This window comes from Caloenas nicobarica, chromosome Z, assembly GCF_036013445.1.
Source record: "Caloenas nicobarica isolate bCalNic1 chromosome Z, bCalNic1.hap1, whole genome shotgun sequence".
NCBI lineage: Eukaryota > Metazoa > Chordata > Aves > Columbiformes > Columbidae > Caloenas > Caloenas nicobarica.
In genome coordinates, this window is record NC_088284.1 from 21,386,703 (window position 1) to 21,413,539 (window position 26,837).

The window sequence follows — 26,837 nt, forward strand, 5'->3', positions numbered from 1 at the left end:
TTGCATTCCAGTGGCTGGGATAGAGCTGCGTGCATGGCCTCACTCGGCAGAAATGAAACCAAGGCATCCATATGCTGTACATTAAGAGAAAGAGTGTTTGATCTCCTGCTCGTTGGCTCAATGCTCAGATGGTCCCTCTTCCTCTCCATAGCAGTTTCAACGAGTACAGAGCCCAGTCTCAAAACCTGTAAGTCTGTATGCATTTATTTGCTCTGTGATGGGAGCTGCAGCACTTAACACAAAACACTTGAGAAAATGTTGCTGGCCACAGCCACAAAACCTGCCCTCATCTTTTCCATGACGGTGATGGAAAAAAAAAAATTCTTGTGATTCCCTATTTAAAGACAAAGGGAAAAGGACTGCTAAAGAGGATGGACTTTAGTCCAATTGATGTAACACCTTGATTAGCAAAGTAAAATGCAAGTCTAATCCAAGCACAGGAATTGTGGCCACCACAAAGCCACTGCAGCCCCACATGGGCAAGGGACAGGTTGGGTTAACACCAGGCTTCAAGCCTGCCATTACGCTGATTACTGCATCACTGCTTACTATGCATTTTTCTAGTAATTTATTGTAGTGGTCCATTAATGTTATATTCTGCTAAGAAGCTACAGACATCTCTGATCCACATTAAAGATGCTGGTGAGACAGGAGAGGAAAGCTCCCCTGCATAGAGGACTTGCTGGGTCTTCAGCATTTCCCCATGCGGATTGGGAACAAGGCAATACTGTAACTTGGAAGTGGCACAATGGGGAAGAAGCATAAGTAACAACCAGGTAGCTATAGAAATGAGTTTTATTTTGTAAAAAGTTATAAAATGAATATTGTACAAAAATAAAGTCTGTAGAGAACTTTGGTTGATTAACACAAATGACTGAGACATAAATTGCAGGTGAAGTAAAAACTCCAGAGAAGCACACTCCTGTCTTCTGTAAGGTCTAAAAAATGAAAAAAAAAATCACAAACTTTACCCTTTTGTATTTTGAACATAGTGATTTGCTTTGGTTGCAGACTCTTCAAGCTGTGCAGAAAATGCTTTGGGGCAAGTTTTCTGCAAGCAGGGCAAGTGAAAACACGCCTCTGAGTACTGCTCCTGGTTAACTGCCCAACAGCCCAGCCGACCCTCAGCTAAGCAAGCTTCTACTGCCCAAATGATGCTGATACCTGTCATGATATCAGCTGTACCACTCCTGCCCAGCGTGGAGGGTAACATATCCCCATGGCAGTGCGAGAATGGACCTCGCGGGTGGGCTCTGGGGCTGCCCTCCATCTGCCCAGGAAAGCAGTGGAGGTTGGGGCTAAATCACATTTCATACACCTGGCACATCTTTCTATGCCTGTTCTGGACTTTTTTGACCTCTAGACCCTTCTTCTGTGGCACTCCGTGGGGCCCAGGGCAAAATGAGTATGAAGAGCCATTGCACGCATGAGATAAAAGGTCAGACCATTGGTTTTTGGTTTTTCAGCAGGGATTTTTTTTCTTCCTGTTGTTTTTGTGGGAGTTGATGCTTCACTGGTTGTCAGGTATGTCTAGTGACCTGCACGGTGCTCCTTCAGGAAAAAAAATCTCCAGGAGAGCTTGCATTAGAGGTCAGGTATGAATGTCTTTGCTGTACAACCTCCCTCATCCTAAGGAAACTCAGACTGTTCTGCTGCATGGGTATGATCCTGTAACATTTCAGCAAATTATACAAAACATGTTGGTTATTTAACACAATTTTTTACCGGCAGGCTATATTAAATCCAGAGCTAACTAGTAAGAGGGATTTAACCACTTCTATATGGAAATATGGAAGGAAAAGCTTAAATAAATATAACAAGAAATTATAAAGCTAGATGTGATTATTTTCCATTTGTCCATAGTTATATGAGGTCAGTTGGCAAAAAGTGTGACAAAAAAATGTGGCTACATTTAAAATACGACTAGAATTAGTTTTTCTAACAAATTGCTAATGTTGAGCCAAGTCCTGCGGCCCTCACTCATCCAGAGCCATTGCTGCTCCTGTACATGTATGACTGCAGTAATTTTCAAAAGTATTAGTGAACAGGAGGAAGGGCTGCAGGCTTCAGCACTACATTTTGTGAACATAATCAGGATTTTGTTTAAAAGAAAAAAAAAGGTAAAGTAAGTGATTTTTTGCATTCAAGTTAACACTTTCAATCAAATCATGGACCGTTGTTCCCAACTTCATTGTCTCTCTATATCTTCCAAGCACCTTCTACTTTGGCACCTTTGAAAAGAAACTTCAATAAATAAGGAAAGGAGACTCATTACTGAACTGTAATAAATAACAATAACTTAATTGCAATAAATATCTTCTGTATATTTATGTCTCTGAATGGATGCATTGCATCAAGTAGTCTCTGCTCACTCACAATGACCAAATAGAAATGTAGTTACACAAGTGACGTTACTCCTTTGTAAACCAAAATAAACACATTTTGTGTAGGCAGGGCTTGTTATTTCTCTTATTATCCTAAGAAGACGTGCTTAAAAACTCAACGTGTTTTCATAGGTAGCAGAATGAAATCCTACACTGGTTTTGAAGAAACACGAGGTGGAAATAACCAAACCTAACCAGTAAGTGGAACTGTTTTGCTTCACATCAATACCAGCCTAGAGAACTTGAGCCTGGGAATTTGCCCAATATCATCTTACTTATGAAGTTAATCTTATTATAGTTTACAAGATGTCCTAAGTGCCTAGGAACCACTCTGCAATAAGCAGTAGCACATGTCTTTCAGTAAAGCTGAGGGCACAGGGGATGAGTAAGGTACTCCTAAGCTACTTCTCAGCTAAGCTTCCTGGCACAGATGGTATAACTGCAACACAGCATGGTATGGCAGGGTTGTGTTTTTAAGCACATTCCTCATGGATTTGAGTCTCACTGATGGTGGACTGTGTCAAACGGGACAGGGAGCACACATGCCATCCAGCTGTCGGCATCTCCACCTGAGCTTTTACGTACTTTCCCGTAGGACGTCAAAAGCCTCCATCCTCCTATGCCACCTCATGCACCCCAGGTTCTCATGACCCCTCATCCTGCGTTCTTGGTCCTTTTTTCTCCACTCTGAGCAGACATATCCCCAGGAACCTTGGTCCCTCTCCTTAGCAGGAATGCAAAACTGGAGCTGCCTCTGGCCTGCAGCCATCAGACGCAGCCACACCTTTTTGCGGAATGTTTTTTCAGTATGTGGTAAACCAGGTTATCGTCCAAAAAAGACAGGTCATCATCAAAGGCTGTGGGTCTGCAACAAGCTTGCCTCACTTTGTCAGTGACTAGTTTTTTCTTTCTGGTTAAGTTTTTTAAAATTTTGTCATACGTGGTTTCGGCTGCATCACAAGATCCACTGCAATACCGGAAAATTAGCTCTTCTTTGGTTTCATATCCCAAATCCAAGTCAGTCACGTTTAAGTGTATTTCTGTTAAGACACATCCCCGATTTTTGCCCTTCTGATTCCTCCTTCCCTTTTTGCTGGAATTCTCTATGTTTGTGGCTGCATTTTGCCGGTTTCTCTCCCGCTTAGAAAAAATCGGAGTCTGTTTATCCGGCGACCTCCTCAGTCTTTTAATGGTGGCTTGGATAAAGTCCACCACCTCATCAAACTGATCTGGATAGTCTTCTGGCATATTAGCTGTTTGGGAAAAGAGAGAAAAGGCTTTGTCACATGTCAGTTGTCATTAAATTTGTCCATCTGTGGCTCAAAAACATTAGATGCATGCAAGCTGCTCTGCCCATCACTTCAGAGTGCACATCCAGGACTCACAGAAATCAGAGAGAATTTGGAATGAAAACCCATTTGGGGAAAAATAAATGAGGTATGTACGTATCTCTGTAGGAGTCTGCTGATGCTTGGTAGCGCTCCAGCATATCTTTCAATATTGAATGAACCCTGTTAAAATTGATGGAAGAAAAAGCATGTCATGATATGAATATTGGTTACTGGGGGGGTGGTGAAGATATGGTAGAGAGGTTATACAGGCTATTCCCAGCAAAGCAGCAGAAAGTCGAGGTTTCTTTAAAGCAATTTTGTGATTATAATTGTTAATTATTGTCTTTTCATACCAGCAGTGTGTATTGCCATAGTCATCTATCAATAAGGTTTTTGGGAAGGACAAGAAAGAGGAATTTCCTGGGGTACCAGGCTGAGCTATTATTCCTGGCTGAATGCCTGCTTTTTTACAGCTTCTAGGAGATAATTATTATGAGAACTTTTGAAAAATTTCTCATGAAAGTATTTTGTATCACAAGATGCTGACTAGACTGAGTAGAAATAGGTCAGAATAGAAGTATTATGCTAATTTTCAAGGGAAATGTTATTAATGCATTTTCTTTTTATGAAATTAAAATACCTATTTCATTTTTCACTTGATATATACCAGAGATAAATTATTCAAGTAAATTAAATTTTCAAGTCAATGAAATGTTTTGATATTAGTTGAATGAACCTCTTCAAGGAGGGTGAAATTGAACATGTTCTGAAATGTTCTCAGATTTCAGCTTTTCGGCATGATTTTGAAAAAATTGCATTTCAAAATCTTAAAAGTTCCCACAGACTAAATCCGTCAGTGTTACATGCTCTAGTGAATACAATGATTTAATGGAGGGTCAGGCTGCCAGGAGCATGTGTGTAGGTGCCCTTATGTTGCATTATTAATGACTATCTCTTAAACCACCTTGCAGTATTGAGATTTATTTTCTCATTCATTTTGCCAAAAATCAAGACTTTAGGACTCCCTTCCTCTGCAGTAAGACCTAAGAAGATGCTTCTTTCTGTGCTTAACTCCTAAGTGCTCACCTATGTAACAGACCACTGTCACACACCTGGCACTGCACGTATGGGAGCTCCACCTCCAGAAAGATCTCTAGAAATATCCCAGGAACTGCAAACATTGGGAAAGGTGATACCCAACAGAGTGGACCTGGCCAGGGGTTGGTACCTCAATGGAGCCACAAAGACTCTCAGCAGGTCAGGTGCTGAAATAGGAACAGATCCTTAGGCAAGGCTCAGTGCCACATTTCCCCGATGAGCACAGTAACACACAGAAGCACTGATGGGAGACCAGGCAGCCCACGCGTGGTGGCATGGACTCTGTTCACAGTAGACAGGAAGACTTGAGGCTGTCTCCTATTACTTATATTCTCAATAGAAGCACCAAATACAGAGGAGATGAGGGCAGCAGGATCTTAACTCTGTTAGTGCAAAAACCTGCTGAAACACAGTCCATCTGCACATAAGGAGGAATATAGATCCCTCCCTGAAGCAGCCACATCCTAGAGGCCCCCCTTCATGACAAACAGTGATGAATCAGAAGTATATGGTTTATCATGGATGCATCCAGCAAAATAGCATAGACTGGTAAAAGAGTAATGAAGGCAGGAAATCTGGTACCTTCACATAATGAGGTGGCATATGGGAAGCAGGATCCTATAGAGTTTGGGACTGAGAAAAGTGAATTACACTTCATTTTACAGATAGCCATGCTAAAAGCAACAAGCTTGCAAACCAGGAATTGTCAAAAGACATGAAGAAGGGATGGCTGCTACCTACGCAGCTATATGGGACCTGAACAAGGCAGGACCCTGCACTAAGCTTAGTTTTCCTGTGACAATAATGGTTAAGTGCACTCTTCTTGTACTCCTCTGTCATTACCTCTGTAGCAGGTACCAAAATACCCAGTATGAGCCATACCTACTGGAGGAGAGTATCTTGGATAGATCTGTCCATTGCATGCACCACCAAGCTCTTTTGCAGGACAGGCTGGTCTGCCTACACCCCACAAACACTGCCCTACTGAGCAAGGTCTGGGTCAAGGCAATGCGTGGGCTACATTCCTTAAAAGTAAGAATGGGTAGACACTTTGCTAGACTCAGTTGAGCAAGATGACCCATGAGGAGCTGTCATAGCCCCCATTGGTCAAGTACAAGCTTGGCCCTAGCACAAATACAGATGGAGAGGGGTTTGGCTGGAGGCACTTGTTGCTGTGGGACTTGGGTGCATTCTATGTTTATTGCACAGAAAGTAGGTTTCTTAGTTTATAACCCAATAAGGGAAGGATGTGGCCCTGAGGAGGTGTCTCTAATTGTGCCATTCTCCACTCTCACCTTCAAATTACCCCTCTCATACTACTGTGACTGCCCCAGTCCACACCTCTGTCACACACTGCTCACCCAACCCCTGCAGCAACAGTATGATGCAATGAGATGTCGGCTACGGAGAGTGAAATACAATTGTCAGGGAAGCATACTAGGATTTAACGAAATTCATGCAATGGTCAACTATCAGGAAGGGGCCAGGATATTGTTACAGGGAGACCCAATATATATGTGGAGATTCTTGTTGGCAACCTTCAGCCTCATACTTATCCCAAGCCTGGTATGCTGCCAGTGCAGCGGGGGAAGTAAGTGTCCCCCACCTAAGAAGGGAGAAACAAAACTGTGGATTACCTGAAGAGATAACAACCCAACTAAGCACATCATTTTTAAACTGCTTGCAATTTAGGTGTAAAAATACCACCTACACCTGTGACAGTGCTATATGCAGGGGTCTACTTTGGTTAAATATTAATCAGACAGTTAAAGGGCTCAAGCACTGGCCTGCCCAAGCAAATCCAAATATGCTCTGGAGGGTAGACAAAGAGGAGGAAAGGCCTATGTTATGGACTGCGTCCCTGCTCAGAGCCCACACTGACATCTATCCTGGTCCATGTGTGATCACTACTCCAACTGCACCAAGGGAGCTAATGCTGCTGAGAGCCTTCTGCACTGCAAGTGGCCCATGATATTTAAGGTGGAGGAAACCCACCACAGAGGAGCCCTATGTAGTGCTGCTAATGTAGGCATGGGGTGTCAGCATTGCAGATGGTAGAAGCAGCAGGGCAAAAGTAGATCAAGTCATCAAGCCAACTGCATATCCAACTAGAGAAGCCTTATCTACACACATGGGCTTGCTGCAACCACAAAATGAGGTAACTGGCAGCATGACTGATCCTGCTAATCTCACTGGGGCTCTAACACAAGACATGCAAGAAGTGTTCCAAGCTATAACCTGGGATGAGGTGTGTGTGGCTGAAAGGTCTAATGGAGCTGGGGATCCCTGCTCAGCTCATCCCTTATTGCAACATCAGGCACCTGGGACACTCATTGGGAGGGATGCCACCACCATGAGTAAGATGAATGCAAATTTTCTGTCCCCAGGGTAGACTTTCCCTTCAGCCCAGGGAACTGGAAAATATCCCAAGCAGATATCCAAATCTGTTAATAGGACTCCTGCAGTGACTCCTGGTATTTTGAGATTACATCACTGGAGCAGACACGAAGGCACATGGGTGATACTAGAGAACGACTAGGAACATGGGGCACAGGGGCCTCCTCAAGAAAATGTGCTGGACCTATTGACCCTGGTCAGCATCTGCCCACCTACAACCATGCATGCTGTTACGTGGCTGTGTAGCTACACCTCATTAACACAATGGCAGCTCCATTACTGGGCTACTCTGAGTCCTTGCAAGTTGCTGTAAGCAACAACATCCTCTGCCTGTGGAGCCCCAAACTAGTCATGGTCAATGCAATGATGTTCTTTTTGCCAGCTTCCAACTGGACTGCCAGTGTAGCCCAAGTTTGCTTCTACAATTCAGCACTGTTTGAGGAACACCTCCAATCCTTGTACAACCCTGAATTATTATACAATCCCACAAAGCCAAGTTTCAACACACACTCGGCAGCACAGGCCTGTGCTCTCAGTACTGCATCCAGCACAGCTGGACCCAGCAGCCACTGAACCATGGACCCAAGCAATGGGGCTCATACTGATCAGATGTGGCTTGGTACTAATTTTCTGCTGCTTAATGAAGCATAGTCATCAGCATGACTACAGTCACTAGGAGTGGCTCACAGGGGTTTGAAGGAAACCTTGACAGCCAGGAATGAAGTCAGAGCTGACTGAGCAGCCAATGCCAAGGTGCCAGTCATGACTCAGCAGGGATGTTCAGCTGCCCAATAGGTATGGGGTGAAACCTGAGAGACTGAAAAAAATGGTGCAAAAAAACGCCGAAGTAGGACACTGGGCAACCAAGTGGAAATGCCAGCCTTAACACCAGGCATGATGGGTTGAAACAAGGCACTAGAGGTAAGTGCTGAGGAAGCTACAACCAGACACCATACATGAATAAGCAATAATCACTGACCAAGGACTAAAGACTATAAAAACCTAGGGGACAGAAGGGAAGGTGGAGAAGACTGACAGAAGGGCAAGCCCGTCCTGATGGGCAGTTGGTAGATGTGCTCCAGGGATGCCAAGGCCTCTCTGCACCTCAGCCACCACATACTGAGCACTTGTTTGGTCTCTCCACTGTGGTAAGTGCTGCTGGGGATGGAGGGGGTGCTGACCTGAGCTGCGTGGCCAGGGAACACCACCAGACTCATAGGGGCTGCCTTGGCATCAAGCGCTGGTTTGTAACATTAATAAAGCCACTCGATTGAGGGGTACTTAGTTACCCATCTGTCTCCAACACTGTTTAGAAAATGTTTACAGTCTCAGAATGTTGGTCAACAGCCTGGCAGCTTTGCTTCTCTAATACTGCATGAGCCATGTGACTTGACATCCCTGGGGCCAGCATATATTATTATCCCTTCCTGTAACACACACAGTTTGCACATGTGTATATGTGTATTTACACATACACACATACAAATATATCTAATTATACACACACTTATACACACACATATTTTTTCAAAACAAACTAGTTTACTGACAACACTTGCCATCTGGTGGAAAAGCTGAGACAACGAACACATGACAGATGCCTGTCATGCTGTACAAAGTGCCAGAGGAAAATGCCCAGATAATATGGCAATAAAAGCAGTAAAGTTCTCTGAGAAGTAGTCCCTGGTCCCAAGGTGTGAAGGAATTAGAATTTAAAAATCCAGAGCCACTTAGGATAGGACAAGATGGGATGGGACAGGATGGGACATCCCACAACAGCATGTGCTCAATACAGGTTAGTGGAGCTTGGCTCACATGTGATGCACCTCAAAGCAGGTGTTTCCCAGGGTAAAGCACCATATGTCCTGGAAATGTAAAATCCTCCCTCAGGGAATATGAAGCCTCTTTGTATCTTGTGCACAGCATGAGAAAAAGGCTCACAGATCCCACTGGGGCAGTGCAATGGGCTGAGGCCCGCCACTTAAGACTATGGTGCCATGAATACTCACAAGAATGACACAAAGTCATGAGGTTTTGTTCGGGTTTTATGTCACATTTCTAAAAGCTGTTTTCTGACCATGCAGCTCCCCAGGGAAATCCCTTGAAGGCAGTCTGCATGTGGGCACGTGCATGTGTTTTCGCATCGCCTCTGCCTAGCACCCCACCTGCACGGGGCACGTGTGTCCTGCTCCCATCCATCTTGTCCTTCTGCAGCTCCCTTCTGTGCTCCCTCTATCACTGCTGTGCCAAGAACCTGACCACCCAGCCACAAACAGGCAGAGCCTTTTCCTCTGGTGGCAAACAAAAAATGAGTCTGCTTTCTAGTGCTGGTGTTATCATGAGTTAGAGGTATGGATGGCAGCCCATGTGCCAGTCTGCCTCTGGGCACCTTCTGTCTCCCACGTCCAGCTCAACCAGGCCTTTTCATCTGTCAGGAGCTTCTTACATGACCAGAAGATGAATTTAAAAACCAAAGAAGAATGAAACATCACGGGACTGGTGCACATGGTAATCTAGAAGAGTGACGAGGCTGAGGGCAGAGTTTGTGAACAGCAGATGTCCAGAACTCCAGGAGTCAAGCAAAAAAAGAAGAAATGAGACTAAATTAAAACAAAACCACAAAAACCACACAAAACAAAACAAAACAAAACAAAAACCAACCAAACAAGAACATATGCATCTTCTGCTTGCAGTTTCAATGCTGTTTGCTTGCTTTCTGAACCCTTAGGGTACACTCAGATCATAGTTTTGACCAACCCTCTTGGGTTAGGAACACACATCTTGAATGCAAACTGAAATTTTCACCTCACTGCTGCTCTCTGGAACCTGAAGCTTTGACCTGCCCGCCCCGGGGCACAGTCCCTGTCCCCTGGGCACTGCAGAAGCTGGCAGCACATATGGGTGCAGGATCCTGCAGCCGAACACCCGTGGTACTCCCCACTGGCCTCTGCAGAAAGCCACCCCGGCGCTCTGCTTTGGGCACACAAGGAAATATGCCTTCCTCCGGGCATCTTCTCCGCTGCAAACCCCCCCAGAGCCTGCCTTTGCATTGCCAGTTAATTAGAGACACCATGTGCCAGCAGGACCAGGATCTGATGCCTGCGCTTTTTAGAAGAATAAATTATACAGTGTTCAGATAGACTTCTACATAAAATAGGTCTAAGCTCACCACATTCTCAAGAAAACTCCCTCCATTAAGGAAAAATGGTCGATTTATTGCTGTCTGTTCAAATGTGATCACAATTACATTTTATAAAACTATTATTTTGATTTCAATAGCAACAGATTAATTTAAAGCCAAATATTCCCCCACAGTGGCAGTAACCCAGCATGGTAGAGCAAGAAACCCTCATTTTGTACCTGATCACAAATTGATTTCAGTGGGAACAGATGGATCTTCAGCTTTCGAGAAAAAAATCCAGTTACTCATTTTGGTGCCTGGTTATGATTTAAAAGGCTAACTACAGTCTCTTCAGACCATGCTGTCTATTATGGTTTACAAGAAAAGCTTAAATTTTATTAATTGGAAAATAATAATTTACATAAGTGGGTTTCCTTTTTTTTTTTTTTAAATCTCCTAAAACTTGCCATTTTACATTATCTGAAACTGTACTTTATGGAATAGTTTTCCGTACTGACCTCAGGAAAATGTAATCACATCACTGCAGCATCACTTGGCATTTTGCACATCCCGACTTAAAGTGATGTAATAGAAGTCACATAAGGTATACTAAAAATTATAAAATCAGATTTTTGTTTTACATTGTAGCTTTTATGCATGTTTTTGTGGCAGTGTATAGCATCAAAATGTCAGGCCAAACATTTAATAAAATTACCAGGATATTTCCTTTAAGCACAGTTGTCTTTCAATTAGAAAAGTTCAAACAGCAGCATTCAGACTCTAGTTTAAAGTATAATTTTAAAGTTCAGGGGAGTAATCCAGCTCATTATAATGGTAAGCATTATTTAGAAAATTCAGATCTAGATCTGTGTTGGGATCAAATGGCCCTTTTTCAAAAACAGTTCTGGTACTTTAATCTGGGCCCCTCATAACGAAAACATTTTAATTTCCTTTCTTTCCTTGTTATTTTTTAAGTTTCCTCCAAAGTTATACTCACAAAGATGTTTCTTCTCAGATCATTTGCTAGTGGGAAACAGACAATTAATGTGCCTCTGACAGTGACTGCAATCAATCACCTTCTTTTTTTTGTTGCTTATGAAGATTACTCTGGGATACCATTAATTAATTAATTAATTGTTTGTGTTTAGCTTGTTTGCAGTAGTGTTTTCAGGTACTTATTATAGTGGACGTGCCCTGTCTGAACACAGAATCCCTTCATCTCACACCACAAAGACATACTTCAGGAGACCCTTGGAGTCGTATGTTAGTGGAAATGCAACTTTAGTGAGGTTAAAACTACTAATGTGGTGATCATTCTGCTTTACAAAGTAAAAAAGCATCAACTGTGGTGGGAATAAACCATTAATTTCATTAAAATGAAACATTTTTCATGAAAACCAAAGCTGCCTATCATGCAGGCATCAAAGCAAATGCTAGTGTTAAAAATAGTTATGCTGAAAGGTTTTCAGGATTTAAATTAATTGTTCTCTAAGGCATGACTTTGCTTTCATGCCTTGCATGAAGATCCGTAGGGCTAAGAGTGAAATGGAAACCAGTCAGTTCTGTCCATTAGGAAACAGAACAACAAACACGCCAGGGTCAGCTCATCTTTAAATGTTTAATACAGTTCTGGTTCACTGCCTCACTCCCTGCCTCACCAGCTCCCAAGGATGTGCTGTGTCCTCTCCTCTGACTCAGGGAGCCCTCAGAAATGGAGCCTCTCGCCCTTGTCACTTGTCCCTCATCAAGACAAAGAGCTAAGTAACCTGGAGGATGACTCCAGGGCCACTCACACCGATGAGGTACAATAAGGCAGCACTGGAAAAAGGCACAGGGTTAACCTCCTTGGTGTGTTTGCTCCTAAAAGAGCAGCTGAGTTTTGAGTTTGTAGCTCACTAGCTAACCTTGCCGCTTCCCATATGTTGGTCCTAACAGCAAATCTGCAAAGTACTTTGTATTTTCACACTGCCATGCTTGGCCGTGCTTCCCCTCACATCCTTTGCCTGCTTTGTTGCAGGTATGAAATGCTGGTTCCTACCAGAAGAAAGAGAAGGAATAACAGGACCATCCTAATTGCTGCCAGCTGAGGGAATTTCCTGAGAGCAGGGAGAAACAGCAAGGTCAGATTAACTTGGTGAAGTAAAGGAAGATCCTGCCTGACTTTGGGCTGGCACTTGGGGCCGAGCTGCTCCTCTGGCCTCTCTGGGGTGGGCAAAGAAGGGCCTCATCTGGCAGTCAGGCAGCAAAGGAGCAGCAGGAGGATGTGTTCCTGCCTCTGATTCGAAGCTTGGAAACACCAGCCCTGAGGCAGCGAGGAGCAGACAGCTTTTCAGTGGTTGCTCTTGAGGTTTTGTGGCAGCTCCTGCAGCAGCTGCCAGCACCCGTTGGCACCAGGGCCTTGTTGCACAAGGCTGTGTGGGTACTCAAGCACCCACAAAGCAGTCTCTGCCTCTGACAAAGTTACAGCATAAAGACTGTAAAAGGGGAAAAATGAAGAAGTGGCAATGCTCCCCCTGAAGCCAGTGGTGGAGCAGGAGCCAAACCTGGATGAGGCACATACCTGCCTGTTGCCTCCTCACTAAGGCCTTGTACCCCTCCAAATCCATACCATGCTGAGTAAATATCCAGCTTCCCAGTAAGACCTGGGTTTATGTTTAATATTTGGTTTTGTCCCAACCCTGTGAGAGCCTCAGATGAGTATGTATGAGTGGCACCTGAAACCTGTGACCTCTATTAGCAAGAAGGCATGCAGCCAGCTAACAGGCAAGGCATCGAGACTTTAAACGAGGAAATACTGTTGGTAATAAAAATAAAGTCTCTTTAGCAATCCTCGTGCAGAAGTGATCCAGCCCAGCCTGCACATGACATCAATAAAACCCCACATTGGTTACCTAGCCCCACCTTAGTTCCAGCTCACTGAATGGGAAGAGCATTCCTAAACCAATGACAGCGACTGTTCCTGGGCTGCCTGTGCTCTTACACTGCATCTCCTCTTGGGTTTTAAGGGTATTCCCAAGGAACAAGCACAGGCAGCAAAGCAGCAGGAAGGGACACTGTCCCAGTCTCTTCCCCGGGGGCAGTAAAGCAGAGCCATCTGGGCAAAACCATGGCTGATGCCCCTCCTGTAGCAATCTCTGCTGCTATCAAGACTTTGATCTGACTGATCCATAGTACACGTTCTTTCATTGTTGCCTCTTACTATTTGCATTTCGGCGTGTTTACAATAGGAATGATATAAAAAGATTAACAATGCAGTTTGGAAAATGCTACTATTATTATAGCGATCAGTCCCTGGCTCTAGCGCAGGTGCTACGTGCTCTGCTGCAGCAGGTCTCACGTTGGGATGCGTGGACCATGGCCTGACAGACAGCACTGGTGTGTGCTCAGAAGAGCAAGCTCCTTGCCAGCTGCTATACTGGATCCTCACCTCCCTGTCAGAAATTTCCTGAGTAATTGCTGGTTTTGCCAAAGAAATCTTACGTGCTTGGGATGGGAGCAAAGATCGTCCAGGTGTTTGTATGTAGCTTTTTGGTTAAAGGCGATACGACCAACTTGCCTCTAAAAACATGGCCACTTGAGAAGTTTTGGCATACTGCTGTACCACTGCCAGGCCTCAACACAGGAAAACAAATATTTTGGTTTCAGTGTCTGCTTCTTTTGAAAATTATTCCTGTTCAATAATCATGAAAGCATTTGTACAAGTCCCACTGACTTCAAAGACATGTACCTGCAGGTTTCAGTTTAAGTGCCGAACCAATACACACAACCTAAATATCTGCTAAGTCATACAACGTGGCTTTACTCCTTAAAAAGAATGCTGATATTTGAAATGCCTCACATAATTAATTTTCTGTCCTTGATCTTAAAACCAGTCATACTCTAATGTATATTCTGTGTCTCAATTCTTCATTCGTACCTGCCTCAAATAAAAAAATTGATTCTACTTCCTTTCTTCTCTTTGTAATCAGGACTGGACTTCCAAGAATCACTGAAATCTTTCCATTGGTTCCCCTTACCAAATATTATTCGATCAGAAACTACAACTGGTTTTGTCAAAAATGACCATTCTGCAGTGTCCACCAGCACTAATGCAGCAGTGGCCTATTTAGATGTCTGATGATCGCGAACATGGTTGTGCTGCAATACTTAGTGTTCATTATTTATTAATTTGTTACTTGTCCTTAACTTATTACCTCATAAGCATGAGAATCCACAAGTGTAGTTATTTGGGGTTTGGCCTGTGTACTACAAGTTTTAAGTTGCAGTTGCTTGATAGTGTGCATGGGGTACAAAGATTGGATATTTGCACTTGGAAAGACATGGCCCTTTTGGAGTGGGTCCAGAGGAAGGCCACAAAAATGATCAGAGGGTTGGAACACCTCTCCTATAAGGACAGGCTGAGAGAGTTGAGGTTGTTCAACCTGGAGAAGAGAAGGCTTTGAGAAGACCTCACTGTGGCCTTTCAGTGCTTAAAAGGGGCCTATAAGAAAGATTGGGACAGACTTTTTAGCAGGGCCTGTTGCGACAGGACAAGCGGTAATGGTTTTAAACTAAAGGAGAGGAGATTCAGGCTAGACATGAGGAATAAATTTTTTACAGTGAGGGTGGTGAAACACTGGAACCATTGCCCAGAGGGTTGGTAGATGCCCCATCCCTGGAGACATTCAAGGCCAGGCTGGACGGGGCTCTGAGCAACCTGATCTGATTGAAGATGTCCCAGCTCTTTGCAGGGGGGGTTGGTCTAGATGACCTTTAAAGGTCCATTCCAACCCAAACTATTCTATGATTCTATATCCATGCCATATCATCTGCAGTTATGGGGGATGTGACTTGGTAACCCCAATGTCTTCTCTCAGCCTCTATGATTTTAAATATTTTAAACCTACTTTATGCAGTCCTAATCAGGAACTTTTACAAATTTACATTTACAATTTGCAAAGACATTACAACCTATCGATCTGAGGATCCTCTTCTGGTGGACAAATAATGCCTCCTCCATCAATTTATCAGTAGTCACTACACAGCTGAATTCTTCAGCCTTACAAAAGAAGGGTTTTGCAGCTTGTCATCGGCAGACCCTGAACACAAGTATTTCTAAAATATAGTGAAGACACCTATGAAGGGTGACCAAGAAGAGCACGTTCAGGTGTGTTATCTAGCAACTCACACATGAAAAACATCTAAAAGTATCCACATTTCCACTGGGAAATTTCTGAGGTCCCTAAATTGAGAAGCAGCAAAGACATAAACCTTTAAACAAAGGATAACTCTTAAAATGACAATAAAACCATATTCTCTTGCATTTAAGTCCTTTTCCCCTTAAGTCCTAGAATATCCTTCACAGGAGTATATTCAGTAGTGACACCTGAGACTGTGGAGAAATTGGCTTCTAGGGCTACATGCATTTGGCCTTAACTGGATGTGTCCTGTTCTTCTTTTTCTAGAAATTTGCACATGAATGGGCGAACTTGAATGCCTGAGATTTCTAAATGCCTAGATAACTTGGTGTGTCCATGCAAACAAACTTTACTAAATATATGCTGGCCCAGGGGCACAGGCACACTCGGTGTGACACTGGGTGGATGCACCGGCTGTACTAGATACACACAGATCAAATGACACAATGTGGCACCTGCTCGGTGTGGCAAATACCTGTCCCATGCATTGGATTTACAGTGCATGGACAGGTTTCCTCTGTAGCTTCCGGGCATCTTAGACTGAAGCACATATGTCACACCATAGGTGTGTTGAGCAGAAAAGCCTGGACAGAAGCATGAGAGTTCTGGTTCGTAACACTAAATGTGCCTAATAAGTATTGTAGGGAAGGAAATGTAGCTGGAAGTATAATTTAATACTGATTTTGCCTTAAGGAGCCCTACAATATCATGGTTTATTTGAGATACTTTCCATATTATTGATAATGTTGCAGCTAAATGCAGTAACTCAACAATAAATATCCCTTAGTAGAGGTATGAAGAATTTTTAACAGACCTATAATGCACATGTACCACTGTGTGTTACAGCATAACAAACATACCAAAGGAGCTCCAACGTCAAATGACCATCCAATGGCCATAGAGTAACTCAGACGTTATAATGCAAAAAAACACCTTTTCCTCCTATTAGGAGGGAAAAGCCCACGGTGAAATTTTTCATTTAATTCTACATGCTTACCACTAGTTCTTACTAAAGATGCTCACTTGATCAAGAAACTATATATCATATCCTGGATCTTAGGACATTCCAGTCCCCACGTACACGTTGATTTTGACCATACAGCAGCAACAGTTACAAATGTATTTGCTGGGAACTGCATATCAGCCAAACCAAGTGTTTGGCTCCCTCTGCACTGTCATGCTTCTGAAGCTGCTGACTTCATATTTAGTTTATAATAATTTGGTTTATATTTGTTCTATTCACAGCTGCTATTTAAGCTAATTTTGTCCTTCCTCCAGCAAACTGTATCATGAAGGAAACAAAGAAAGGATTTTCTAACCTTACAAACTCTGCAGCTACTCTTCTTTGTATGAAATAAGATGAGCACTAATGCTTCAACACTTACAAACATTGAATTAATCTGAAATGCACTGCATTTATGGAGGCTACTCTCACCCCAGCCTCCAGTTCAGTAAAAAATGCAGAAGACTGCAATTGCCAACATCCTCTGCCATCTCTCGTTACTGCCCTGAACAGCAAAGGTCAGCACATTACACCTGATCAGCCCAGGAGGTTAGGACCTTGCCTGCAGGCTGCAACAAAGGAAGGTTTTGAGCTAATCTGAAAGGGATGGAGTAGCACCAGGTGACCTCGGAGCACTTTGCAGAGAAAGCAATCCTATCACTTGAGAACATAAAAAGGTGTCAAGGGCCTAGGAAAACAGATCAGTGCTCCAGCTGGGTGTTTGACTTGGCCTTAGGAGCAGGACTTGATCTCACAACTCTACAATCACCCGCTGCAAATGGTGTATGGGACACCTGACCTCCCTGGAGTAAAAGCAAAGCACACCTTGGAGTACAACTGCTACTCCCCACTCAGCCTGCATGGGGATTGCTTTAGGGCAGAGTAGTGCACCCCTCTTTGAACACACACAGCACCCCGTCCTGCTAAGCCCACACACTGCCCTACACAGATGAGTCCATGTGGACAATGGCACTCACACAGCTTTGTGAGCTGCCTCCTACAAAGGTACTTGGCGAAGCAGTAGGCCAGCAGTATCCACAGAGATATTAATACATGGCAGGTCCACCAGCAGATGAACCAGGGAGCTGCAAGCATGCCTGCATGCTCATCCCACACTGCCTTCTGCTTCTAAGAGAAACCTCGAAGACAAGAGGGAAGTCTACATGGTGTAGACATGACTGCTCTTGTGTAGATCATCATCTGTCTTACGTGTGTTGATGGGTATGTGCCACCAAATGGTAAGTGAAGAGAAACAAACACGTCAATGACACTGACAGCGGTAACTCCAGCGAATTGCTGCTGCAGTGGGAAGGCAGCGATGTGCCCAGATAGGGCTCTGTGTTTGCAGATTGCTCTCCAGACACCACACACTTTTAAATCAATTAAAAACAACGTAAAAATGAATCCAAGTATTTCACTGCTTTCTTGCATCCACCTTTCTGCAGGTCTCTCCTGACTCATCTGACTTGGCAACGTAGCAGAAAGAAGAGTTTTTGACTTTTGGGCACGGGTGCTGTGTAAACTGCTGACATACAAATACCACAGGAACTCCCTGGGTTTTCCCTGATTTTTGTTGTGAAGAACAGTACAGCTTGCTTTTCCTTTTCAGCCAGGCCTGTCTATTTGTGATCTGCAGGGTTAAGAGATCAAGACCAAACACAGCCCTTTCTCAAATGACTGTTCGGGGCAATAACCTGCAACACAGCTCTGCTTGGCAAAGCCTACATCTGTACCCTGGAAACAGATTTCTGGAAGAGGCTGTCGGTTGATACTACCACAGCTCAGGTAAAACACAGGTCATCTTTCTTCCCACTTCTTGTCTACCCAATCCACAGGAAAAACAGGAGGAAACAATGAGAAGTTTTGGACACTAAGAACAGACAAGACCACAACTCCTGCCCATCCCCTCGAGCTGCTGTGGAGAAACAAACTTGCCAGGAACCATATTCCCAGAAGTAAGTTTCAAGACAAAAGTTGGCATCATACAAATACTATCATGCTGGAAAGATGAAGCATTAATGCTCTTCCACCCTGCAGCTTCTGCACAAGCTGCAAACTGACTGATGCCACTTTCCCTCTAATGCTCTCCTTGCCACTTGCACTGCAGCAAGCCCATGCGGAGGAGACCAGCACAGTGGCCTGAAAAGCTGATCACTGCCTTTCATAGGATGGTACCTGGCCCACCACACAGCTCACCATGGAGAAGAAGATTACTGTGTGTGACAGCCCTGGCAGGCTGGAGCCCTGGGAGGAAGCACTTTTGGCTGACCTCCCTGCACAGAGGCTGAAAGGACATAAGGGGTTGCAGGTGCATGAGTGGCAGTAGCCTGGGCTGGGACAGGCGGAGGCGGCAGCCAGGAAAGATTCCGGCAAGGGGGGAAACACAAGCAAGGAAAGGGAGAAGACTAAATGGGGAAGGACATAGATGTGTATGCATGGGGACAGACAGGAGATGGGTCTTGGGGAGGGGATGAAAGCGGAGTCACGGCACATGATTCCCTGCTTGGTGCCTCCGCACAGCTCACAGAGAAACAAAAGCGGGGCTGCCCGTGGCTGGAGGCATGGCAGGTGCGGGGAAAGGACGTGCCTCCAGATAAGGAGATAGAAATGCATCCCAACTACTGGATACTGTCTGCATCCTGCAACGACCTAAAGAGAGAGGGCTGAGCAAGGGCAAAGGGAGAAACCTCTGAGATTTGTCTCTGCCTTCGCTAAGTGAACATCTCTACAATTAATGTGAGTATTTTGCCTCTTCTTAATGAGTCATATTAACTCTCACTTCAAAAAGCCACCACAGTTAGCATACGTTCACATACCGCTGTGAAAATCCTGTATCTGCTATTGTAGGAGACCTATTATTAGCGAGGTATTATTATTATCTGTCATTTGGATGGTAAGCTGTCTTACTGTGAGCTGGTTCATGTGGATTGTTCTGCATCAAGCGCCTAACCCTGCCACTGCTACTCTTCTGTAAATTTCCATGCGGACACACTAATGTTGGGATCAGGATCCAAGGAGGATTTAATGAAACTCAGCAGCACTCCAGAATGTGTACAGTGCCTCCCATCATGGAGCCCTATCTCCACTGGGACTGGCGCCCACTACAGACAGTGAGTAATTGCATTGGCAGGTCTCAGCAGGGAGAGGAGGCTGAAGCAGTGGGGAAGGAGTTTCAGTGCCTGCACTGCAACATGTAGGTACCTGATCCTCCTCCCAGCTCCTTTGCATGCAACTAACTTTCCCATCTCTCTGGGTTTTTCATCCGAAAGGAGCTTATGACTGCCAGGAAAGAAAGGCTGAAGGTGGGGGAAAAAAGAGACATTGACATTGCAATTGCCAACTCCAAGCTTTGGAGGATGACTTGATTTGGAGCTGCTGGAGTCAGACCAGAGTCAGTGACCCTGCCTGGGAGAGAAGTGAGGGCAGAAAGTGGGGAGGTCCTTTCCTCACCCTGATGCCTGGGCAAAGGGGAGCAGGTTTAGCAAGACAGACAGCAGTGGCTAGAAAGGGGAATGTTTCTTACAGTCACTGTGCACAGCATAGGGACGCGGCAGGCTGATGGGGGAGAGATCGTCTTCAGGCCCCTCTACCACTGAAGGGGACCCCTTGGGAGGCATCTTACCAGTCGGCAGGGGCAAGGTGGAGACCGTGTTGAGCAGCACCACACAGACAGCCACAACATCCCATAACTTCATCTTAGATCTCCTTCCAACACAGGCCCCTGGCAGAGAGGAGAGGCAAGGTTAGCCCCCAGCTGCTGTGCTCCCCCAGAGTCCTGTCCCCTCCCTGCCGCCCCTGAGACAAAGCTGGGCAGCGTCACACCCCAGATCAGTCTGGTCCACCCTGGCCAGGTCTGGGGACAGTGCACGGGGAAACAATCTGTGCCCAGCTCAGCCTCTCACCGCTATCGCCTCCCAGAGCAAGTGAGGTGGGCTCTCCCCAGCAGGCAGTGTGGGACAGGGAGGCACAGGGTGGCCTCCGGTCCCTCTGTGAGCAACACAGCTGCTTTGAGGGATGTGGGTAGGCAAGTCCCAGGAGCCTGCGCCCAGGGATGTAGGGGTGTGACCACGTCTCTGTTCTGGCAGACAGGTCACCTTGTGCGTGTCCTTCCCCAGTGCTCGGGTGGCGCCAGGGCACCTGTCCCCAGTCTGGGCCAGGGTGGACAGGGCTCATCTGGGGTGTGGGGCTGCACAGATTTGTCGTGCTACAGGCAAACTTCCTTTTCCCTTCTTCTTTCTCCTTCTTCCACTCCCTTCTCCTCTCCTTTTCCCTTTCTCTTTTTCTCTTTCCTTTTCCCTTTCATATTTTCTTTTTCTCTTTCCCCTTTCCCATCCCCTTCCCAGTCCTCTTTCTCTTTCCTTTTCCTTTTTTTAAAATGTTTTCTCTCCTTTTCACTTTCCTCTTTACTTGTCACCTTTCCTTCCTCTATCCTCTTCTGTTCCCTTCCTTTTCCTTTCCCCTGCCCTTTCCCTTTCCCCTTCTCCTCTCTTTTCCCTTTCTCCTTGTTTCAATATTTCCATTTTCCTTCCTTTTTTCCTCTTTTCCCTTTCGTCTTTGTTTTCATTTCCCTTTCCTTTCATTTTCCTCTCCTTTTTCTTTCCATTTCCTCTTAGTTTCCCGCTTGTTTCCCACTCCTCTTTGTTTCGTTCTCCCCCTCTACTTTTCATTTTCTTTCCTGTTCCTCTTTTCTCATTTCCCTTTCCTTCTCCTCTCTCCTTTCCCTTTCCTTCTGCTTTTCCCTTACCTTTCCCTTTTTCTTCTCTGCCCCTCGCTCTCCGGTCGCCCCGCCCGCAGCCAGCCACCGCACGCACCCGATGCCCGCCGCCCAGGGATGACAGCTGTCCCCAGCCCGGTTCAGACCGGACCGGACGGCGGCACTGGGCAGTGTCCGGCCGGAGGTGCTGCCCCGCCGGGGGGACCCGCGGCGGCCCCGGCTCCCGCAGCGGGGTTCGGGGCGCGCCCGCCGCCCGGTGCGCGCTTTCCTCGCCGGCCGCTGCCTTCGCACCTCGCCAGGTCTGGGGGGCTGCAGGGCGGCCCTGTGCTCTCAGGGAGGGTGCCCGCCCCGGCCCGCCCGCCTCGCCGCGGCCCCCGCCTCACCCTCACCTGCGAGCTGGTCTCGTCGGACCCGAGATGGACATTAACGCCGGGGAGCCGAGCAGCTGCCGGCCGGGCGATGCATGTGGGCCAGGTCGGGGTCCGACCGTCGGGATCCTCTTTGCGCGAGGTGGGGGAGACGTATGGAGAAGGGGGGACAAGGTTGCAACCCGGATGGAGGCAGAGGGGACCCGCCAGCACAAGCCCCGGCGGCCTCCCCCGCCGCAGGTGCTGTGGCGGCGGCAAGAGCAGCGCCGCGGGGGTCTCCGGCCCCGGAGCCGCGCTCAGCAGCGGCGGGAGCGGACCGAGGCGCGGGGAGCGCCGCCTGGCAGCGGGAGCTGGCTCTGGGTGCTGCTCTTGGGACCCTGCCTGGAAATCTGAGAAAGACACTCCATCAACAACTGCGGGGAGTCAGATGAAGACATCAGGGCTCCTGTAACGCCAGCTGGTCCAGCACCGCGGGGAGCCGCGCACTGCTCGGACACGCACGCAACGGCGGGAAGGAAAAAAAAAAAAAAAAAGAAGGAAAAAAGCCCACCCTAGCTGAAGAGGGGAGCGGTGGAAAAACAAACAAACAAACAACAAAAAAATCCCCCAAAAAACCCAACCCCTCTCAGCCTGCTGGGAGAATCAGAGGCCGGCGCAGGGATTTGTAGAGCCGGTAGCAGCAGCAGCAGCAGTAGCGAGGCTTCCTCCTCCAGACCGGGTGTCCCGTCGCGGCGAAGGCTTAGATCCAAGCGGGGAGCGTGGCGGGAACGGCGGGAGGCCGGGCCGGTACCGGGGAGCGCCCGCTCTGGTTGCCCCGGCTGGGCCTGGGCGCGCCCGGCTCCCCGGGCGCCGGCGGGGCTGGGCGGGTGGGGGTGCGGGGCAGGGCGAGGCGCGGGGGGCGCCGCACCCGCGGGGCGGAGGGGAGCGCGGAGCCGGACGCGCGGACGCGGGGGCTTTGCCAGGGCGACTCGGCGCCGCAGATGGATTTATAGGGCCCTTTGGCAGTGACGCGCCCTCCGCTGATTCGCTTTCAGACCCAAACACACGCTGGCCCCCCGCACCGGACCCCGCGGAGCCTCCAAATATCTCCCGGCTGAAGTCACCGGCCCGACATACCGTGGGCTGCGCGGCCGCCGGCGCAGCCCCGCGGCACCCGCTGGCCCCGCGGCGGCGGCGGGGCCGGGCCGGGCCAGGGTAACCCAACACCGCGTGGCTCCCCAGTGCCGCTCCTCCGCGCTCCCGCCGCCGGCCGCCCCAAGCCGTGGACGAACGGACGGACGGACCGACGGACGGCGGCGGAACGGCCACGCTCCTTGCCGCCCCTTGGCCGCAGGTGCCGCCGGCGCGGGTCCCCAGCCGGCAGCCGCGCTGTGCTACGAGTCCCCTCCGCGCAGCTCGGCCCCTGTACGGGGGACGGCGGTTTGACTCGCCGGAGGCCGCTGCAAAGTCGCTGTAAACAGTCTCGGCTTTCAGCCCTGCGCCGTGTATTTATGACTCACCCAGTTGTCCGGAGGTATGAGGTCCTCATGTCGCCGGTGCTATGAAATTAACGCGGCGCAGCCCGGGCGGGCGGTAGGGGAGCGCGCAGGGCTTGTGCGGCGGCCAATAGACCGCTCCGTCCGCCCAGCGCCGCTGCTTTTTTTTTAAAATATATTTTTTGCTTATGGATATTTTTGTTTGCAAGGCAGGCGCTGGATTATGGGATGGAGCAGGGAAGCCCCCAGGAAACCATTTCGCTCCCGGAGCGCTTCGCGCCGGTGAAGCACCGAGCACCGGAGCCGCGGGGCGAGGAGACCCGCAGAGCTGCCCCGAAAGTTGTAAGCTGGCTGCAGGTTTCTTTCCATGCAACCCCCGCCCCGAGTGTGTGTGTGGTTATGGTTATGCATTCACACGTATGCGCACCGGCTCGGCCCTCTCTCCCGGCAAAGGCGAGCAGCCCCCGGGCAGCCCGGGCGGTGACTGCTGCCAGGTCTCGGAGCCGCTGCGGGGGCGCCCACCGCTGCTACCGGGGGGTCCAGCAGGGTCCGGCAGGGCCCGGTAGCGCCGGGCCTCGTCCTGCCCGGGCACTGCCACCGCCAATGGCACTGGGGACCGACTTTCCCCAACTCTGCCTCTCCTGGGACACCTCATCAGCTGTCGCTTTCGCTTTCCCTCTTTCCTTTCTTCCCTTTCTTTCTACCTTCTTTCCCTTTTCTCCTTCCCATCTCTTCCCCTCATCCTCATTCACCTGTGTTTGTTCTGGCCAGCCCAGGCCCTCAGGGAGAGGGTGCAGGAGGCAAGTGGGACCAGCTCCCGCTGCCTGTGCTGGGCTTTCGGCACAGCCCTTGCAGCACCCCTTGCACCCTCTCTACACCCCTTGGCTGGGAAGCAGGTTGAGAACCTCAGGTGCAGACTCCAGAGCCAGGTGTGTGCACACCAACAACACCCAATTGCTCTTCTTCATCAGTGTGAAACATGCAGAATCCTCCAAGCACTCGGTTTTGGGGGAGATCTCAGGCCAGGGGCTGTACATCTGCAGAGAGGGTCACGGTCACCTTACTGGCTGTAATGGGAGTGAGGTGCAACCCCTGTGCCCTCTACAGTCAGAGCAGTGAAGGTTTTTTAAAGACATGTTTATTGGGAATTTGGAGAGGTCTGCTAATGTCATCTGGATGGGCTACCACGACAAATATTTCTGCAGGAGGCATCTTCTAAATTGCCATCTGATCACAAGACGGAGAGATGAAAATGAAGCTCCCCCCGATGCCTGTTGGGCAGTGTGGCCTTTTCATCGCTGCAGTCATCCACCTGCTGAGGGGAAATTTCAGAACTATCTTCCACTAAATGAGGCATTTGTGATGAAGGGGTCAGCCTTCGTTAGGAAAGTGTCCCTCTCTCTACAGGAACAACAAATTTGCGACTCAAGAAGTCTGAATTTTTTTTTTTTAATTTCAGGCTATTTATTTTCATAACTGTGCCATTTGGAGAAAGACTGATTTGCACAAAAGGTATTTCTCGTAAGAACAGAAGAGTAAAGCACTCCCCAAAAGCTGTCTCCCGTTATAAATTTGAAACAGTATTATACATCAGTGATCACTTAAAAGTCATCTTAACTTTTTTTCAATATAGACAGCCCGGTGATAGGCACCTGGAATAAAAGTTTCTGAAGTGCAGCCTCTTTACAGATGACAACAAATCGGTGAAACAATGACAGAACAATCTGTTAAAAAGAAACAGGGTATATGGTATGCACACAATAAAGACACAGGCATCTGATAAATGCATCTGTTTATATATATGTGCACACCAGAAGGGGACAGGAGAAGGCATTACAAACAGCAGTGGTGGTTTGGCTCAGCAATACTGCTCAGGCTGTGCTGCCTCTGCCACCAGGTTCTTTATGTGTAGTTGGGAGATAGGAGGTGGATGCAAGTGCTGTGAGCACGAAGTGCTGTATGCACCAAATGCTGTATGCACAAGGTGCTGTATGCACCCAGTACCATATGCACAGAAAGCCATTTCCAGCTCCCAGCCTGAACAGTCAGAAAGGTTGGAGGAATGGATACAACCTGGTGCCTCTATTGGCGGCCAGGGACTGAAACACGTTGGAATGAATGTTTTGGTTACTCTGTTAACATGCAGTGAGATGGAGTCCTGGTGTTTTAACTAAAAGACCATTAACTAAACCTTTACTGCAGATATTGGATAAAATGAACCAAATGCATTATTCTTTGGCGTGAGTTTTGTCAGTGCAAAGCCACTAATTTTCTTTAAATAACATCAGGTGATGAAGCCAAGTCAGAGATTTTGTATCTGTAATACTGTAGGAGTTTATTTTTCCTTGCTATTAAAAACCGCTGAAAGCCTGGGTTTTAACATATGCATTATTTAGCTCACGTGAACCATGGTGAAACAAGATGTTATGCAGATGTCTTAGCTGCACTAATAGGATGGTCAAAATAAATGGAGAGTAAACCTGCTAGTTCTTAATCACAATAATAATGTACCTGCCTCTCCCTGCACCACCATGACAAGTCTCTTGGTAAGGAGGGTTGCTGAAAGCCTTGCACACTTTTGCTTTGTGGAAAATTTCTATATTTCTATTAAATGCTACAAAAACTCAAGAACTGATTTTATTTTTCTATAGAGATCATAAGGTTTTAAGCACAAGTATTTAGCAGCTGCTTGAGATAAAACTTTTTTTTGGTGAAGAAAAAAAGTTCTGCTGTCAGGGAAAAAAAAAACAGAAAGAGAAAAATGACCCATTCAGACCTAAATAAAGTGTGTCTTTACATTGTAAAGGTTGCCTCTTTTAAAACAAGCTGAAAAGCTGCTTGACATTATGCAGTATGGTCTCATTTTTTTGTTTATATGTGTCAACATGATGTATAGATCTCTTAAGATGTCAAGCGCTCCATATTGTAATTTCTAAGTTACCTTTGAAATATGAAACATGATTTTCTAGTCACAGTATGGCTGCTCAGGCAATAAGCGGTTGTTTCATTGGTATTAGTAACAGAGGAGATTGTGCTATTGTTGAAGTGAGTGCCTTTGGAAGTCATCTGAATACTAAAAAAATGCACTGAGCAGCTGCATACCCGGGGAAACTGTTGTCTTTTGGGCTACATCTGCCTGATCCTGCGTGATGGTGAATGTCTGTGGTCTTCCCTGGACCTGCAGGAGGTCCCTGCAGGGTTGGGTCATTGCATGAAACTCGGTTTTCTTTAAGATGATTAAGGTTTGTATGAATTCATGTGTTTTGGGAGCATGGGTGGCCATTCTGCTCTGCAGTGGCACCCGACGCTAGAAGTGCCTTTCCTGCATCCCATGATACCTGTGTTACAGTGACTTAACTGGTGGGCAAGGAGCGAGACTGTAATTTAGGCAAGAACTGGAGTGAAAATGTGGCAGCACAGATATCCTACTGGGCGGTGCAGGTCTATTGGGGCCCATGAGGATTTGCTCAGGTGCCCAGCCTGTGCTGGAACCCAGACCACCTGCCTTGCTCAAGCAATCTAGTTAAAGGTGGCCCTAATTGCTCTGTTTATTAGAATTATTGTGAGCCAGTGCCAAGGTCTGTTCTTTAGCCTGGGGGCCAACTGCTGCCATTTGACCACATCCTTCCTGCTCCCTCCCAGAGGGTGGCTGCGTGCACGTAGCCTTGGGAGTGGCTGCCGGTCCCTGTGGTCTCCGGCACCCATGTGGCATGGGTTTGCCTGGGATGGCACGGGCCCCAGCACGCCAGTGGCCATTCTCCCAGTGTGA

The 26,837-nt window shown here is 47.2% G+C and overlaps 1 protein-coding gene and 1 long non-coding RNA gene across 4 annotated transcripts; one reads left to right on the plus strand and one right to left on the minus strand.

Moving 5' to 3' along the window:
- Positions 1 to 818: 818 nt before the first annotated feature.
- Positions 819 to 22,425, minus strand: GDNF (glial cell derived neurotrophic factor). 2 transcript variants are annotated; one of them, XM_065656559.1, is made up of 3 exons: positions 21,615 to 22,425; positions 20,134 to 20,232; positions 819 to 3,637 (listed from the first exon to the last, which is right to left on the minus strand). In XM_065656559.1, exons 2-3 carry the CDS (start codon positions 20,204 to 20,206, stop codon positions 3,153 to 3,155), a joined length of 558 nt encoding a protein of 185 aa, XP_065512631.1. In that variant the 5' UTR covers positions 20,207 to 20,232; positions 21,615 to 22,425; the 3' UTR covers positions 819 to 3,152. The 2 variants fall into 2 exon arrangements, with proteins under 2 accessions (XP_065512631.1, XP_065512630.1); XM_065656558.1 differs by having other exon boundaries at positions 20,035 to 20,232.
- A 151-nt stretch (positions 22,426 to 22,576) lies between these two features.
- On the plus strand, positions 22,577 to 25,650 carry LOC136001956 (uncharacterized). 2 transcript variants are annotated; one of them, XR_010607864.1, is made up of 3 exons: positions 22,577 to 23,106; positions 23,278 to 23,410; positions 24,274 to 25,650. It is a non-coding gene; the product is annotated as an uncharacterized LOC136001956 (long non-coding RNA). The 2 variants fall into 2 exon arrangements; XR_010607865.1 differs by having other exon boundaries at positions 23,282 to 23,410.
- The last annotated feature ends 1,187 nt before the right edge of the window (positions 25,651 to 26,837 follow it).